This window comes from Oncorhynchus kisutch, linkage group LG7 (assembly GCF_002021735.2).
Source record: "Oncorhynchus kisutch isolate 150728-3 linkage group LG7, Okis_V2, whole genome shotgun sequence".
Classification (NCBI taxonomy): Eukaryota; Metazoa; Chordata; class Actinopteri; order Salmoniformes; family Salmonidae; genus Oncorhynchus; species Oncorhynchus kisutch.
The window spans coordinates 51,105,189-51,125,232 of record NC_034180.2 but is presented as its reverse complement, the minus strand read 5'-3'; the positions used below and the strand labels follow the sequence as shown (position 1 = coordinate 51,125,232).

The following is a 20,044-nucleotide window of genomic DNA, read 5'->3' as shown; positions in this document are numbered from 1 at the left end:
ATAACCAATGGTAGCATAAGTTAGAGAGGAGGAGATAACCAATGGTAGCAGAAGTTAGAGAGGAGGAGATAACCAATGGTAGCATAAGTTAGAGAGGAGGAGATAACCAATGGTAGCATAAGTTAGAGAGGAGGAGATAACCAATGGTAGCATAAGTTAGAGAGGAGGAGATAACCAATGGTAGCAGAAGTTAGAGAGGAGGAGATAACCAATGGTAGCATAAGTTAGAGAGGAGGAGATAACCAATGGAAGCATAAGTTAGAGAGGAGGAGATAACCAATGGTAGCATAAGTTAGAGAGGAGGAGATAACCAATGGTAGCATAAGTTAGAGAGGAGGAGATAACCAATGGTAGCATAAGTTAGAGAGGAGGAGATAACCAATGGTAGCAGAAGTTAGAGAGGAGGAGATAACCAATGGTAGCATAAGTTAGAGAGGAGGAGATAACCAATGGTAGCAGAAGTTAGAGAGGAGGAGATAACCAATGGTAGCATAAGTTAGAGAGGAGGAGATAACCAATGGTAGCAGAAGTTAGAGAGGAGGAGATAACCAATGGAAGCATAAGTTAGAGAGGAGGAGATAACCAATGGAAGCATAAGTTAGAGAGGAGGAGATAACCAATGGTAGCAGAAGTTAGAGAGGAGGAGATAACCAATGGAAGCATAAGTTAGAGAGGAGGAGATAACCAATGGAAGCATAAGTTAGAGAGGAGGAGATAACCAATGGAAGCATAAGTTAGAGAGGAGGAGATAACCAATGAGAAGCATAAGTTAGAGAGGAGGAGATAACCAATGGAAGCATAAGTTAGAGAGGAGGAGATAACCAATGGAAGCATAAGTTAGAGAGGAGGAGATAACCAATGGAAGCATAAGTTAGAGAGGAGGAGATAACCAATGGTAGCATAAGTTAGAGAGGAGGAGATAACCAATGGTAGCATAAGTTAGAGAGGAGGAGATAACCAATGGTAGCATAAGTTAGAGAGGAGGAGATAACCAATGGTAGCATAAGTTAGAGAGGAGGAGATAACCAATGGTAGCAGAAGTTAGAGAGGAGGAGATAACCAATGGTAGCAGAAGTTAGAGAGGAGGAGATAACCAATGGTAGCATAAGTTAGAGAGGAGGAGATAACCAATGGTAGCATAAGTTAGAGAGGAGGAGATAACCAATGGTAGCATAAGTTAGAGAGGAGGAGATAACCAATGGTAGCATAAGTTAGAGAGGAGGAGATAACCAATGGTAGCATAAGTTAGAGAGGAGGAGATAACCAATGGTAGCATAAGTTAGAGAGGAGGAGATAACCAATGGTAGCAGAAGTTAGAGAGGAGGAGATAACCAATGGTAGCATAAGTTAGAGAGGAGGAGATAACCAATGGTAGCATAAGTTAGAGAGGAGGAGATAACCAATGGTAGCATAAGTTAGAGAGGAGGAGATAACCAATGGTAGCATAAGTTAGAGAGGAGGAGATTACCAATGGTAGCAGAAGTTAGAGAGGAGGAGATAACCAATGGTAGCAGAAGTTAGAGAGGAGGAGATAACCAATGGTAGCATAGGTTAGAGAGGAGGAGATAACCAATGGTAGCATAAGTTAGAGAGGAGGAGATAACCAATGGTAGCATAAGTTAGAGAGGAGGAGATAACCAATGGTAGCATAAGTTAGAGAGGAGGAGATAACCAATGGTAGCATAAGTTAGAGAGGAGGAGATAACCAATGGTAGCATAAGTTAGAGAGGAGGAGATAACCAATGGTAGCATAAGTTAGAGAGGAGGAGATAACCAATGGTAGCAGAAGTTAGAGAGGAGGAGATAACCAATGGTAGCATAAGTTAGAGAGGAGGAGATAACCAATGGTAGCATAAGTTAGAGAGGAGGAGATAACCAATGGTAGCATAAGTTAGAGAGGAGGAGATAACCAATGGTAGCATAAGTTAGAGAGGAGGAGATAACCAATGGTAGCAGAAGTTAGAGAGGAGGAGATAACCAATGGTGGCATAAGTTAGAGAGGAGGAGATAACCAATGGTAGCATAAGTTAGAGAGGAGGAGATAACCAATGGTAGCATAAGTTAGAGAGGAGGAGATAACCAATGGTAGCATAAGTTAGAGAGGAGGAGATAACCAATGGTAGCAGAAGTTAGAGAGGAGGAGATAACCAATGGTAGCATAAGTTAGAGAGGAGGAGATAACCAATGGTAGCATAAGTTAGAGAGGAGGAGATAACCAATGGTAGCATAAGTTAGAGAGGAGGAGATAACCAATGGTAGCATCAATTAGGGAGGGGAAGAAAACCAATGGTAGCATCAATTAGGGAGGGGAAGAAAACCAATGGTAGCATCAATTAGGGAGGGGGAGATAACCAATGGTAAAATCAATTAGGGAGGGGGAGATAACCAATAGTGAGACAGATTGGAGATATATAGCTATTGTCGTTGGTCATATTCCGCTCTGTTACTAATGTTATTGCTAAGACCATAGACCTTAACCCTAACATGTCTTTCTCTCTCTCTCTCTCTCTCTCTCTCTCGCTCTTACTCTCTCTCTCTCTTACTCTCTCTCTCTCTTACTCTCTCTCTCTCTCTCTCTCTCTCTCTCTTCCTCCTCCTCCCCTAGGTGACAGAGCGGTATGAGAGTAGTAACATGTTGGCAGCTCTGCCCTCGTCCTTCTTGGAGCCTCTCCTCTCCTTCACTCTGATGGAAGATCCTGAGATACGACTGCTGGTACTCTCCATACTCATCAGCCTCATAGACAGACACCAGAACACACACAAGTTCACTTTCCTCAGGTCAGTGTTACACAAACAAACTCACTCACAGTTTTATGTTTAGTTGTTGAGAAGCAGCCAGGTGTGACGTGATGTGTCCCTTGTCTCTCTCCATCTCCATCTCTCTCTATCTCATTCGTTTTCTCACTCTCCTCAGCATCCTTTCAGATATCTCAGTTCTCAAGCTGAAGGTGGACAAGTGTTCCAGACAGGACAACCTCTTCATGAAGAAGGTGTGTGTGTGTGTTTTTGCTGTCATGATTGCCGTAAAGTTCACAACAATGTAACCTCCTGTAAATGCACTTTAACTAAACTTTTCTCCTCTTATGAAAGATGACAGGTTGTAAAGTGTTGTAACATTTGCTGTGTGTGTAGCATGGCCAGCGTCTCTACAGACACATTTTCCTGACTTGTTCAGAAGAGAACAGTGGGCGGAGCCACTACCAGGCTCTCTACACCCTATTGGCTCTCCTCAGCGTGGAACTGGCCAATGAGGAAGTGGTGGTGGACCTGATACGTCTGGCCCTCGCACTGCAGGTAAACACACACGCAAACACACACATACACACACACACACACACACACACACACACACACACACGACCAACACCATGACCAACACCATGACCTGCATCATGACCAACACCATGACCTGCATCATGACCAACACCATGACCTGCATCATGACCAACACCATGACCAACACCATGACCTGCATCATGACCAACACCATGACCTGCATCATGACCAACACCACGACCTGCATCATGACCAACACCATGACCAACACCATGACCAACACCATGACCAGAACCATGACCAACACCATGACCAACACCATGACCAGAACCATGACCAACACCATGACCAGAACCATGACCAACACCATGACCAACACCATGACCTGCACCATGACCTGCATCATGACCAACACCTCAGAGCGACAGAGAAGCATTAAACTATTCAGATCTTGGCATTCGTGTGTAGTTGCTCTTTAACCCTTTACACTGCCTATATGGATAGTATATATATATAATATGCCTATATGATGCTAAATATAAATGTTTTTTCTTGGTAACAGTTAGAAAAGAGTAGTTTGGAGATTATGGGACAATGATTAGACTAAAAGGGAGGAAACAACAGTTCACCTGACACAAGACTGGATCCAAACATTACAATGTTGATTTAGTGTGTTTTACATGTACTGTACTTTCCACCGCATTTGTTGACAACGAAATCTGGATAGGGGTCAGTAACATGATAAGAAGAATCATGGGAAATCTGGTTAGGGGTCAGTAACATGATAAGAAGAATCATGGGAAATCTGGTTAGGGGTCAGTAACATGATAAGAAGAATCATGGGAAATCTGGTTAGGGGTCAGTAACATGATAAGAAGAATCATGGGACATCTGGATAGGGGTCAGTAACATGATAAGAAGAATCATGGGAAATCTGGTTAGGGGTCAGTAACATGATAAGAAGAATCATGGGAAATCTGGTTAGGGTCAGTAACATGATAAGAATAATCATGGGAAATCTGGATAGGGGTCAGTAACATGATAAGAAGAATCATGGGACATCTGGATAGGGGTCAGTAACATGATAAGAAGAATCATGGGACATCTGGATAGGGGTCAGTAACATGATAAGAAGAATCATGGGAAATCTGGTTAGGGGTCAGTAACATGATAAGAAGAATCATGGGACATCTGGATAGGGGTCAGTAACATGCTAAGAAGAATCATGGGACATCTGGATAGGGGTCAGTAACATGATAAGAAGAATCATGGGAAATCTGGTTAGGGGTCAGTAACATGATAAGAAGAATCATGGGACATCTGGATAGGGGTCAGTAACATGATAAGAAGAATCATGGGAAATCTGGATAGGGGTCAGTAACATGATAAGAAGAATCATGGGAAATCTGGATAGGGGTCAGTAACATGATAAGAAGAATCATGGGACATCTGGATAGGGGTCAGTAACATGATAAGAAGATTCGTGGGAAATCTGGATAGGGGTCAGTAACATGATAAGAAGATTCATGGGAAATCTGGATAGGGGTCAGTAACATGATAAGAAGAATCATGGGACATCTGGATAGGGGTCAGTAACATGATAAGAAGATTCATGGGAAATCTGGATAGGGGTCAGTAACATGATAAGAAGAATCATGGGACATCTGGATAGGGGTCAGTAACATGATAAGAAGATTCATGGGAAATCTGGATAGGGGTCAGTAACATGATAAGAAGATTCATGGGAAATCTGGATAGGGGTCAGTAACATGATAAGAAGAATCATGGGACATCTGGATAGGGGTCAGTAACATGATAAGAAGATTCATGGGAAATCTGGTTAGGGGTCAGTAACATGATAAGAAGATTCATGGGAAATCTGGATAGGGGTCAGTAACATGATAAGAAGAATCATGGGACATCTGGATAGGGGTCAGTAACATGATAAGAAGATTCATGGGAAATCTGGTTAGGGGTCAGTAACATGATAAGAAGAATCATGGGAAATCTGGATAGGGGTCAGTAACATGATAAGAAGATTCATGGGAAATCTGGATAGGGGTCAGTAACATGATAAGAAGAATCATGGGACATCTGGATAGGGGTCAGTAACATGATAAGAAGATTCATGGGAAATCTGGATAGGGGTCAGTAACATGATAAGAAGAATCATGGGACATCTGGATAGGGGTCAGTAACATGATAAGAAGATTCATGGGACATCTGGATAGGGGTCAGTAACATGATAAGAAGAATCATGGGAAATCTGGATAGGGGTCAGTAACATGATAAGAAGAATCATGGGAAATCTGGATAGGGGTCAGTAACATGATAAGAAGAATCATGGGACATCTGGATAGGGGTCAGTAACATGATAAGAAGATTCATGGGAAATCTGGATAGGGGTCAGTAACATGATAAGAAGAATCATGGGAAATCTGGATAGGGGTCAGTAACATGATAAGAAGAATCATGGGACATCTGGATAGGGGTCAGTAACATGATAAGAAGATTCATGGGAAATCTGGATAGGGGTCAGTAACATGATAAGAAGAATCATGGGACATCTGGATAGGGGTCAGTAACATGATAAGAAGATTCATGGGAAATCTGGATAGGGGTCAGTAACATGATAAGAAGAATCATGGGACATCTGGATAGGGGTCAGTAACATGATAAGAAGATTCATGGGACATCTGGATAGGGGTCAGTAACATGATAAGAAGAATCATGGGACATCTGGATAGGGGTCAGTAACATGATAAGAAGAATCATGGGACATCTGGATAGGGGTCAGTAACATGATAAGAAGAATCATGGGAAATCTGGATAGGGGTCAGTAACATGATAAGAAGAATCATGGGAAATCTGGATAGGGGTCAGTAACATGATAAGAAGAATCATGGGAAATCTGGACAGGGGTCAGTAACATGATAAGAAGAATCATGGGAAATCTGGTTAGGGGTCAGTAACATGATAAGAAGAATCATGGGAAATCTGGATAGGGGTCAGTAACATGATAAGAAGATTCATGGGAAATCTGGATAGGGGTCAGTAACATGATAAGAAGAATCATGGGACATCTGGATAGGGGTCAGTAACATGATAAGAAGAATCATGGGAAATCTGGTTAGGGGTCAGTAACATGATAAGAAGAATCATGGGACATCTGGATAGGGGTCAGTAACATGCTAAGAAGAATCATGGGACATCTGGATAGGGGTCAGTAACATGATAAGAAGAATCATGGGAAATCTGGATAGGGTCAGTAACATGATAAGAAGAATCATGGGACATCTGGATAGGGGTCAGTAACATGATAAGAAGAATCATGGGAAATCTGGATAGGGGTCAGTAACATGATAAGAAGAATCATGGGAAATCTGGATAGGGGTCAGTAACATGATAAGAAGAATCATGGGACATCTGGATAGGGGTCAGTAACATGATAAGAAGATTCGTGGGAAATCTGGATAGGGGTCAGTAACATGATAAGAAGAATCATGGGAAATCTGGATAGGGGTCAGTAACATGATAAGAAGAATCATGGGAAATCTGGATAGGGGTCAGTAACATGATAAGAAGAATCATGGGAAATCTGGATAGGGGTCAGTAACATGATAAGAAGAATCATGGGAAATCTGGTTAGGGGTCAGTAACATGATAAGAAGAATCATGGGAAATCTGGATAGGGGTCAGTAACATGATAAGAAGATTCATGGGAAATCTGGATAGGGGTCAGTAACATGATAAGAAGAATCATGGGACATCTGGATAGGGGTCAGTAACATGATAAGAAGATTCATGGGAAATCTGGATAGGGGTCAGTAACATGATAAGAAGAATCATGGGACATCTGGATAGGGGTCAGTAACATGATAAGAAGATTCATGGGACATCTGGATAGGGGTCAGTAACATGATAAGAAGAATCATGGGAAATCTGGATAGGGGTCAGTAACATGATAAGAAGAATCATGGGAAATCTGGATAGGGGTCAGTAACATGATAAGAAGAATCATGGGACATCTGGATAGGGGTCAGTAACATGATAAGAAGAATCATGGGAAATCTGGATAGGGGTCAGTAACATGATAAGAAGAATCATGGGACATCTGGATAGGGGTCAGTAACATGATAAGAAGATTCATGGGAAATCTGGATAGGGGTCAGTAACATGATAAGAAGAATCATGGGACATCTGGATAGGGGTCAGTAACATGATAAGAAGATTCATGGGAAATCTGGATAGGGGTCAGTAACATGATAAGAAGAATCATGGGACATCTGGATAGGGGTCAGTAACATGATAAGAAGATTCATGGGAAATCTGGATAGGGGTCAGTAACATGATAAGAAGATTCGTGGGAAATCTGGATAGGGGTCAGTAACATGATAAGAAGAATCATGGGACATCTGGATAGGGGTCAGTAACATGATAAGAAGATTCATGGGAAATCTGGATAGGGGTCAGTAACATGATAAGAAGATTCATGGGAAATCTGGATAGGGGTCAGTAACATGATAAGAAGAATCATGGGACATCTGGATAGGGGTCAGTAACATGATAAGAAGATTCATGGGAAATTTGGTTAGGGGTCAGTAACATGATAAGAAGAATCATGGGAAATCTGGATAGGGGTCAGTAACATGATAAGAAGATTCATGGGAAATCTGGATAGGGGTCAGTAACATGATAAGAAGAATCATGGGACATCTGGATAGGGGTCAGTAACATGATAAGAAGATTCATGGGAAATCTGGATAGGGGTCAGTAACATGATAAGAAGAATCATGGGACATCTGGATAGGGGTCAGTAACATGATAAGAAGATTCATGGGACATCTGGATAGGGGTCAGTAACATGATAAGAAGAATCATGGGAAATCTGGATAGGGGTCCAGTAACATGATAAGAAGATTCATGGGAAATCTGGATAGGGGTCAGTAACATGATAAGAAGAATCATGGGACATCTGGATAGGGGTCAGTAACATGATAAGAAGATTCATGGGACATCTGGATAGGGGTCAGTAACATGATAAGAAGAATCATGGGAAATCTGGATAGGGGTCAGTAACATGATAAGAAGAATCATGGGAAATCTGGATAGGGGTCAGTAACATGATAAGAAGAATCATGGGACATCTGGATAGGGGTCAGTAACATGATAAGAAGAATCATGGGAAATCTGGATAGGGGTCAGTAACATGATAAGAAGAATCATGGGACATCTGGATAGGGGTCAGTAACATGATAAGAAGATTCATGGGAAATCTGGATAGGGGTCAGTAACATGATAAGAAGAATCATGGGACATCTGGATAGGGGTCAGTAACATGATAAGAAGATTCATGGGAAATCTGGATAGGGGTCAGTAACATGATAAGAAGAATCATGGGACATCTGGATAGGGGTCAGTAACATGATAAGAAGATTCATGGGAAATCTGGATAGGGGTCAGTAACATGATAAGAAGATTCGTGGGAAATCTGGATAGGGGTCAGTAACATGATAAGAAGAATCATGGGACATCTGGATAGGGGTCAGTAACATGATAAGAAGATTCATGGGAAATCTGGATAGGGGTCAGTAACATGATAAGAAGATTCATGGGAAATCTGGATAGGGGTCAGTAACATGATAAGAAGAATCATGGGACATCTGGATAGGGGTCAGTAACATGATAAGAAGATTCATGGGAAATTTGGTTAGGGGTCAGTAACATGATAAGAAGAATCATGGGAAATCTGGATAGGGGTCAGTAACATGATAAGAAGATTCATGGGAAATCTGGATAGGGGTCAGTAACATGATAAGAAGAATCATGGGACATCTGGATAGGGGTCAGTAACATGATAAGAAGATTCATGGGAAATCTGGATAGGGGTCAGTAACATGATAAGAAGAATCATGGGACATCTGGATAGGGGTCAGTAACATGATAAGAAGATTCATGGGACATCTGGATAGGGGTCAGTAACATGATAAGAAGAATCATGGGAAATCTGGATAGGGGTCAGTAACATGATAAGAAGAATCATGGGAAATCTGGATAGGGGTCAGTAACATGATAAGAAGAATCATGGGACATCTGGATAGGGGTCAGTAACATGATAAGAAGATTCATGGGAAATCTGGATAGGGGTCAGTAACATGATAAGAAGAATCATGGGAAATCTGGATAGGGGTCAGTAACATGATAAGAAGAATCATGGGACATCTGGATAGGGGTCAGTAACATGATAAGAAGATTCATGGGAAATCTGGATAGGGGTCAGTAACATGATAAGAAGAATCATGGGACATCTGGATAGGGGTCAGTAACATGATAAGAAGATTCATGGGAAATCTGGATAGGGGTCAGTAACATGATAAGAAGAATCATGGGACATCTGGATAGGGGTCAGTAACATGATAAGAAGATTCATGGGAAATCTGGATAGGGGTCAGTAACATGATAAGAATATTCATGGGAAATCTGGATAGGGGTCAGTAACATGATAAGAAGAATCATGGGACATCTGGATAGGGGTCAGTAACATGATAAGAAGATTCATGGGAAATCTGGATAGGGGTCAGTAACATGATAAGAAGATTCATGGGAAATCTGGATAGGGGTCAGTAACATGATAAGAAGAATCATGGGACATCTGGATAGGGGTCAGTAACATGATAAGAAGATTCATGGGAAATCTGGATAGGGGTCAGTAACATGATAAGAAGAATCATGGGACATCTGGATAGGGGTCAGTAACATGATAAGAATATTCATGGGAAATCTGGATAGGGGTCAGTAACATGATAAGAAGAATCATGGGACATCTGGATAGGGGTCAGTAACATGATAAGAAGAATCATGGGAAATATGGATAGGGGTCAGTAACATGATAAGAAGAATCATGGGAAATCTGGATAGGGGTCAGTAACATGACAAGAAGAATCATGGGAAATCTGGGGTAGTTGCAATATAAGATAACAAAACTGACAAAGGTTTTGAGTGAGAGGTCTAACTGGCGTCTCCAAGTGGACACACACCTCTCCGAAGTGGACACACACCTCTCCGAAGTGGACACACACCTCTCCGAAGTGGACACACACCTCTCCGAAGTGGACACACACCTCTCCGAAGTGGACACACACCTCTCCGAAGTGGACACACACCTCTCCGAAGTGGACACACATCTCTCCGAAGTGGACACACACCTCTCCGAAGTGGACACAGTTTTCCTTCGTAATTTCAATGGACTTTTATGACTCAAGGAAGAGTCTTCAATTATAAGTTTTTTTTTTTTTGCCTCTCCTTGCTGTGCCGTTGAGGAACTAGAGGAAGGACACTTGTTGTTTCATTTGAAACACAACCCATCAGCCCTCACACAAACGGCCCATTATACATCTGGGTCAGGTGGGCATAATTTGAAAGCTTGTTCTATGCCAACATTACTAGCTAATTAATAAAATACGACCTTGCAGTACTAGGCTTTCACAAGCCAATTCCAAGAAACAGACCCACAACAGACACACACACACACACACACACACACACACACACACACACACACACACACACACACACACACACACACACACAGAGAGATATACATTCACACATACAACACACACTTAATCACATATATTTTCTAAACATTCAAAAACCTCTGGGTTCTCGTCCTGGGATCCTGTGGTATCTGATTGGTTGTCTCCCCATGTTAGGACCTTGCCTTGGCCAATGATGAGAGACTATCTCTGTATAATCGCTGTGCTGTCCACGCCCTCTCTGCTGCCTACCTCAGCCTCATCTCTCAACTCACCACCGTCCCTGCATTCTGCCAGCACATCCAAGAAGTAAGTAGGTGTATGTGTGTGTGTGTGTGTGTGTGTGTGCGTGTGCGTGTGCGTGTGTGTGTGTGTGTGTCCGTGCGCGTGTGCGTGTGCGTGTGTGTGTGTGTGTGTGCGTGTGCGTGTGTGTGTGTTCATGCTGCTGTGTCCTCCCTCCCTAGGTGATAGAGCTGAGACAGAAGGAGGTACCCTACCTGCTGCCTGAAGACATCTTTATTGAAAACCCCAGGTACACATACTGTAGACACACACACACACACACACACACACACACACACACACACACACACACAGACACAGACACAGACACAGACACAGACACACAGACACACAGACACACACACACACACACACACACACAGACACACACAGACACACACACACACACACACACACACACAGACACACACACACACACACACACACACACACACACACACACACACACAGACACAGACACAGACACACAGACACAGACACAGACACAGACACAGACACACACAGACACAGACACACACACACACACACACACACACACAGACACACACACACACACACACACACGCACACAGACACACACACACACAGACACACACACACACACCTACTGTATACGGTAAAACTTAAAATAAACGCTGTTTCAAATAGTCTCAAATAGCAGCCTGCACCTTCTATTAGCCAGGCAACGACTGTTTCAAATAAACGACTGTTTCAAATTAACGACTGTTTCAAATTAACGACTGTTTCAAATTAACGACTGTTTCAAATGAATGCCCGGTATAAATGAATTGTTCAAAAGTTTACCGTGAATTACCATAACTTGTTTACAAGATTTAATGTTTGATTTGTTACATTAAATTATTAATTAATGACTTGGAAAAAATGATGTCAATCATCTGTTTTTATCGCCAATATGAAACTGCCAGGCATTGGTTGCTAACAGCTGGGCACTGCTAGCTAACTGGCGAGTAAAAGTACCCCCAATGGGAGTACAGACCCCCAACGGGAGAACAGACCTCCAACAGGAGTACAGACCTCCAACAGGAGTACAGGCCCCCTAACAGGAGTACAGACCCCCAACGGGAGTACAGACCCCCACCGGGAGTACAGACCCCCAACAGGAGTACAGACCCCCAACAGGAGTACAGACCCCCAACAGGAGTACAGACCCCCAACGGGAGTACAGACCCCCAACGGGAGATCAGACCCCCACCGGGAGAACAGACCCCCAACGGGAGTACAGACCCCCAACAGGAGTACAGACCCCCAACGGGAGAACAGACCCCCACCGGGAGAACAGACCCCCACCGGGAGTACAGACCCCCAACAGGAGTACAGACCTCCAATGGGAGTACAGACTCCCAACAGGAGTACAGACCTCCTACAGGAGTACAGACCCCCACCGGGAGAACAGACCCCCACCGAGAGTACAGAACCCCTACAGGAGTACAGACCCCCTACAGGAGTACAGACCCCAAACGGGAGTACAGACCTCCAACAGGAGTACAGACCCCCAATGGGAGTACAGACCCCCAACAGGAGTACAGACCCCCAACAGGAGTACAGACCTCCAATGGGAGTACAGACCCCAAACGGGAGTACAGACTCCCAATGGGAATACAGACCCCCAACGGGAGAACAGACCCCCAAGGGGAGGACAGACCCCCAATGGGAGTACAGACCTCCAACAGGAGTACAGACCCCAAACAGGAGTACAGACCCCCACGGGAGAACAGACCCCCAACGGGAGAACAGACCCCCACCGGGAGAACAGACCCCCACCGGAAGTACAGAACTCCTACAGGAGTACAGACCCCCTACAGGAGTACAGACCCCAAACGGGAGTACAGACCTCCAACAGGAGTACAGACCCCCAACGGGAGTACAGACCCCCAACAGGAGTACAGACCCCCAACAGGAGTACAGACCTCCAATGGGAGTACAGACCCCAAACGGGAGTACAGACTCCCAATGGGAATACAGACCCCCAACGGTAGAACAGACCCCCAAGGGGAGGACAGACCCCCAATGGGAGTACAGACCTCCAACAGGAGTACAGACCCCAAACGGGAGTACAGACCCCAAACGGGAGTACAGACCCCAAACGGGAATACAGACCCCCAACAGGAATACAGACCCCCACCGGGAGTACAGACCCCCACCGGGAGTACAGACCCCCACCGGGAATACAGACCCCCACCGGGAATACAGACCCCCCAACAGGAGTACAGACTTCCAACAGGAGTACAGACCCCCAACGGGAGAACAGACCCCCAACGGGAGAACAGACCCCCACCGGGAGAACAGACCCCCAACGGGAGTACAGACCCCCAACAGGAGTACAGACCCATAACGGGAGAACAGACCCCCACCGGGAGAACAGACCCCCACCGGGAGTACAGACCCCCAACAGGAGTACAGACCTCCAACAGGAGTACAGACCTCCAATGGGAGTACAGACTCCCAACAGGAGTACAGACCTCCTACAGGAGTACAGACCCCCAACGGGAGAACAGACCCCCAACGGGAGAACAGACCCCCACCGGGAGAACAGACCCCCACCGGGAGTACAGAACCCCTACAGGAGGACAGACCCCAAACGGGAGTACAGACTCCCAATGGGAATACAGACCCCCAACGGGAGAACAGACCCCCAAGGGGAGGACAGACCCCCAATGGGAGTACAGACCTCCAACAGGAGTACAGACCCCAAACAGGAGTACAGACCCCCACGGGAGAACAGACCCCCAACGGGAGAACAGACCCCCACCGGGAGAACAGACCCCCACCGGGAGTACAGAACCCCTACAGGAGTACAGACCCCCTACAGGAGTACAGACCCCAAACGGGAGTACAGACCTCCAACAGGAGTACAGACCCCCAACGGGAGTACAGACCCCCAACAGGAGTACAGACCCCCAACAGGAGTACAGACCTCCAATGGGAGTACAGACCCCAAACGGGAGTACAGACTCCCAATGGGAATACAGACCCCCAACGGGAGAACAGACCCCCAAGGGGAGGACAGACCCCCAATGGGAGTACAGACCTCCAACAGGAGTACAGACCCCAAACGGGAGAACAGACCCCCACCGGGAGAACAGACCCCCACCGGGAGTACAGAACCCCTACAGGAGTACAGACCCCCTACAGGAGTACAGACCCCCAATGGGAGTACAGACCTCCAATGGGAGTACAGACCTCCAATGGGAGTACAGACTCCCAACAGGAGTACAGACCTCCAACAGGAGTACAGACCCCCAATGGGAGTACAGACCTCCAACAGGAGTACAGACCCCCAACAGGAGAACAGACCCCCAACGGGAGAACAGACCCCCAACGGGAGAACAGACCCCCAACGGGAGAACAGACCTCCAACGGGAGAACAGACCCCCAACGGGAGTACAGACCCCAAACGGGAGTACAGACCTCCAAAAGGAGAACAGACCCCCAACAGGAGAACAGACCCCCAACGGGAGAACAGACCTCCAACAGGAGTACAGACCTCCAACAGGAGTACAGACCCCCAACAGGAGTACAGACCCCCAACGGGAGTACAGACCCCCAACAGGAGTACAGACCCCAAACGGGAGTACAGACCTCCAACAGGAGTACAGCACCCAATGGGAGTACAGACCCCCAACAGGAGTACAGACCCCCAACAGGAGTACAGACCCCCAATGGGAGTACAGACCCCCAACAGGAGTACAGACCCCCAATGGGAGTACAGACCCCTAACAGGAGTACAGACCCCAAATGGGAATACAGACCCCCTTATACTTCTCCAAGGTGGCATAGCAGTTCAGACGTCTTTTGTCCTCGTCTTGTCGTGTCCTGTATATATATATATTTACAACTTTTTCACATACATTTTATTTTTATTTTCCATCAACTCATCTTCAAAACACTCTCCTGCAACCCGCCTCACCAATGTATATTTATAAAAAAGTATTATTTACCTCAGATCTGTAATCCTCCAAGAAGCTAGCCAGAAACTCCAAGAAGCTAGCCTGAAACTAGCCAGAAGCTAATCCAGAAGCTAGTTCAGAAGCTAGTTAGCTCCTTTACTGGCAAATCGTTAATATTCAGCTAACCACGGTTTGTGGTCATCAGCTATCCTTTAGTTCGAAAATCTATCGCCAGTTCTGTACGGCGCAGCGCGGCTCGGAACGGAACATACCGGACCAATTTTTCTCTCCATGTCCCTGGACATTCATACCCGGATCTCACAGCTAGCTAGCTGCTATCCGTGTGACCATCGGCCTTCGTCGATTCCGGAGCAAACATCAATTATTCCGGAGCTAGCAAGCTCCGTCAATCACTCCTGAGTTCCATCAATCACACCTGGGCTGCAGTCACCTATCCGGACCCGTTTTACTGCCTTCGCGGAGCCCCACCGGGCCTTCACAACTGGACTGCCGACGTTATCTACCCGAAGGAGTTATTCGGCCTGCTCCTCCGTCGCGACGTTACCTGAACGCCCATCTGCGGCCTGCTAACCGTTAGCTGTCTTACCGGCTGCTATCTGAATAGACAATCGGACAATTTTTTTATTATTATTTTTTTTAAATTATTTTTTAAATTATTATTATTATCTTTTCTTCTTGGGCCTCTATAACTATATCTATTGTTTTTATTTTTGTTGTTGTTGTGTGATTTGGATTAATCCCCTCTACCACACGGAACCCCACTAATCTACTGACGGAACGTAAGGGGTGGCTAACAGACCTCCATCCTATGCTAGCTTGCTACCGATGCCCTGGCTAGCTGTCTAAATCACCAACCAACCTCTCCACTCACCGGACCCTTTTGATCACTCGACTAAGCATGCCTATCCTTAATGTCAATATGTCTTGTCCATTTCTGTTCTGGTTAGTGTTTATTGGCTTATTTCACTGTAGAGCCTCTAGTCCTGCTCACTATACCTTATCCAACCTATTAGTTCCACCACCCACACATGCAATGACATCTCCTGGTTTCAACGATGTTTCTAGAGACAATATCTCTCTCTTCATCACTCAATACCTAGGTTTACCTCCACTGTATTCACATCCTACCATACATTTGTCTGTACATTATACCTTGATGCTATTTTATCGCCCCCAGAAACCTCCTTTTACTCTATGTTCCAGACGTTCTAGACGACCAATTCTCATAGCTTTTAGCCGTACCCTTATTCTACTCCTCCTATGTTCCTCTGGCGATGTAGAGGTGAATCCAGGCCCTGCAGTGCCTAGCTCCACTCCTATTCCCCAGGCGCTCTCTTTTGACGACTTCTGTAACCGTAATAGCCTTGGTTTCATGCATGTTAACATTAGAAGCCTCCTCCCTAAGTTTGTTCTATTCACTGCTTTAGCACACTCTGCCAACCCGGATGTTCTAGCTGTGTCTGAATCCTGGCTTAGGAAGACCACCAAAAATTCTGAAGTTTTAATTCCAAACTACAACATTTTCAGACAAGATAGAACTGCCAAAGGGGGCGGTGTTGCAATCTACTGCAAAGATAGCCTGCAGAGTTCTGTCCTACTATCCAGGTCTGTACCCAAACAATTTGAACTTCTACTTTTAAAAATCCACCTCTCTAAAAACAAGTCTCTCACCGTTGCCGCCTGCTATAGACCACCCTCTGCCCCCAGCTGTGCTCTGGACACCATATGTGAACTGATTGCCCCCCATCTATCTTCAGAGTTCGTGCTGCTAGGCGACCTAAACTGGAACATGCTTAACACCCCAGCCATCCTACAATCTAAACTTGATGCCCTCAATCTCACACAAATAATCAATGAACCTACCAGGTACCTCCCCAAAACCTTAAACACGGGCACCCTCATAGATATCATCCTAACCAACTTCCCCTCTAAATACACCTCTGCTGTCTTCAAGCAAGATCTCAGCGATCACTGCCTCATTGCCTGCATCCGTAATGGGTCAGCGGTCAAACGACCTCCACTCATCACTGTAAAACGCTCCCTGAAACACTTCTGCGAGCAGGCCTTTCTAATCGACCTGGCCGGGGTATCCTGGAAGGATATTGATCTCATCCCGTCAGTAGAGGATGCCTGGATATTTTTTAAAAATGCCTTCCTAACCATCTTAAATAAACATGCCCCATTCAAGAAATTTAGAACCAGGAACAGATATAGCCCTTGGTTCTCCCCAGACCTGACTGCCCTTAACCAACACAAAAACATCCTATGGCGTTCTGCATTAGCATCGAACAGCCCCCGTGATATGCAGCTGTTCAGGGAAGCTAGAAATCATTATACACAGGCAGTTAGAAAAGCCAAGGCTAGCTTTTTCAAGCAGAAATTTGCTTCCTGCAACACTAACTCAAAAAAGTTCTGGGACACTGTAAAGTCCATGGAGAATAAGAACACCTCCTCCCAGCTGCCCACTGCACTGAAGATAGGAAACACTGTCACCACTGATAAATCCACCATAATTGAGAATTTCAATAAGCATTTTTCTACGGCTGGCCATGCTTTCCACCTGGCTACTCCTACCCCGGACAACAGCACTGCACCCCCAACAGCAACTCGCCCAAGCCTTCCCCATTTCTCCTTCTCCCAAATCCATTCAGCTGATGTTCTGAAAGAGCTGCAAAATCTGGACCCCTACAAATCAGCCGGGCTAGACAATCTGGACCCTTTCTTTCTAAAATTATCTGCCGAAATTGTTGCCACCCCTATTACTAGCCTGTTCAACCTCTCTTTCGTGTCGTCTGAGATTCCCAAAGATTGGAAAGCAGCTGCGGTCATCCCCCTCTTCAAAGGGGGGGACACTCTTGACCCAAACTGCTACAGACCTATATCTATCCTACCGTGCCTTTCTAAGGTCTTCGAAAGCCAAGTCAACAAACAGATTACCGACCATTTCGAATCTCACCATACCTTCTCTGCTATGCAATCTGGTTTCAGAGCTGGTCATGGGTGCACCTCAGCCACGCTCAAGGTCCTAAACGATATCTTAACCGCCATCGATAAGAAACATTACTGTGCAGCCGTATTCATTGATCTGGCCAAGGCTTTCGACTCTGTCAATCACCATATCCTCATCGGCAGACTCGACAGCCTTGGTTTCTCAAATGATTGCCTCGCCTGGTTCACCAACTACTTCTCTGATAGAGTTCAGTGTGTCAAGTCGGAGGGTCTGCTGTCCGGACCTCTGGCAGTCTCTATGGGGGTGCCACAGGGTTCAATTCTTGGACCGACTCTCTTCTCTGTATACATCAATGAGGTCGCTCTTGCTGCTGGTGAGTCCCTGATCCACCTCTACGCAGACGACACCATTCTGTATACTTCCGGCCCTTCTTTGGACACTGTGTTAACAACCCTCCAGGCAAGCTTCAATGCCATACAACTCTCCTTCCGTGGCCTCCAATTGCTCTTAAATACAAGTAAAACTAAATGCATGCTCTTCAACCGATCGCTACCTGCACCTACCCGCCTGTCCAACATCACTACTCTGGACGGCTCTGACTTAGAATACGTGGACAACTACAAATACTTAGGTGTCTGGTTAGACTGTAAACTCTCCTTCCAGACCCATATCAAACATCTCCAATCCAAAGTTAAATCTAGAATTGGCTTCCTATTTCGCAACAAAGCATCCTTCACTCATGCTGCCAAACATACCCTTGTAAAACTGACCATCCTACCAATCCTCGACTTTGGCGATGTCATTTACAAAATAGCCTCAAATACCCTACTCAACAAATTGGATGCAGTCTATCACAGTGCAATCCGTTTTATCACCAAAGCCCCATATACTACCCACCATTGCGACCTGTACGCTCTCGTTGGCTGGCCCTCGCTTCATACTCGTCGCCAAACCCACTGGCTCCATGTCATCTACAAGACCCTGCTAGGTAAAGTCCCCCCTTATCTCAGCTCGCTGGTCACCATAGCATCTCCCACCTGTAGCACACGCTCCAGCAGGTATATCTCTCTAGTCACCCCCAAGACCAATTCTTTCTTTGGCCGCCTCTCCTTCCAGTTCTCTGCTGCCAATGACTGGAACGAACTACAAAAATCTCTGAAACTGGAAACACTTATCTCCCTCACTAGCTTTAAGCACCAACTGTCAGAGCAGCTCACAGATTACTGCACCTGTACATAGCCCACCTATAATTTAGCCCAAACAACTACCTCTTTCCCAACTGTATTTAATTTGTATTTATTTATTTATTTTGCTCCTTTGCACCCCATTATTTTTTTATTTCTACTTTGCACATTCTTCCATTGCAAAACTACCATTCCAGTATTTTACTTGCTATATTGTATTTACTTTGCCATCATGGCCTTTTTTTTGCCTTTACCTCCCTTCTCACCTCATTTGCTCACATTGTATATAGACTTGTTTATACTGCATTATTGACTGTATGTTTGTTTTTACTCCATGTGTAACTCTGTGTCGTTTTATCTGTCGAACTGCTTTGCTTTATCTTGGCCAGGTCGCAATTGTAAATGAGAACTTGTTCTCAACTTGCCTACCTGGTTAAATAAAGGTAAAATAAAAAATAAAAAATAAATAACAGGAGTACAAACCACCAACAGGAGTACAGACCTCCAATGGGAGTACAGACCCCAAACGGGAGTACAGACTCCCAATGGGAATACAGACCCCCCACGGGAGAACAGACCCCCAAGGGGAGAACAGACCCCCAATGGGAATACAGACCTCCAACAGGAGTACAGACCCCCACCGGGAATACAGACCCCCACCGGGAGTACAGACCCCCACCGGGAGTACAGACCCCCACCGGGAATACAGACCTCCAACAGGAGTACAGACCCCCACCGGGAATACAGACCCCCACCGGGAGTACAGACCCCCACCGGGAGTACAGACTCCCACTGGGAATACAGACCCCCACCGGGAGTACAGACCCCCACCGGGAGTACATACCTACAACGGGAGAACAGACCCCA

General features: G+C 45.5%; 1 protein-coding gene across 3 annotated transcripts in view; it reads left to right on the top strand.

Moving 5' to 3' along the window:
* LOC116374721 (protein EFR3 homolog B) overlaps nt 1-20,044 on the top strand; it is a 60,554-nt gene that overhangs the window by 29,607 nt on the left and 10,903 nt on the right. For all 3 annotated transcript variants that reach the window (XM_031829277.1, XM_031829279.1, XM_031829278.1), the window contains exons 14-18: nt 2,606-2,778; nt 2,915-2,990; nt 3,133-3,294; nt 10,989-11,120; nt 11,276-11,343. In XM_031829277.1, the coding sequence (XP_031685137.1) occupies nt 2,606-2,778; nt 2,915-2,990; nt 3,133-3,294; nt 10,989-11,120; nt 11,276-11,343 (611 nt within the window). The remainder of the gene's footprint in view (nt 1-2,605; nt 2,779-2,914; nt 2,991-3,132; nt 3,295-10,988; nt 11,121-11,275; nt 11,344-20,044) is intronic.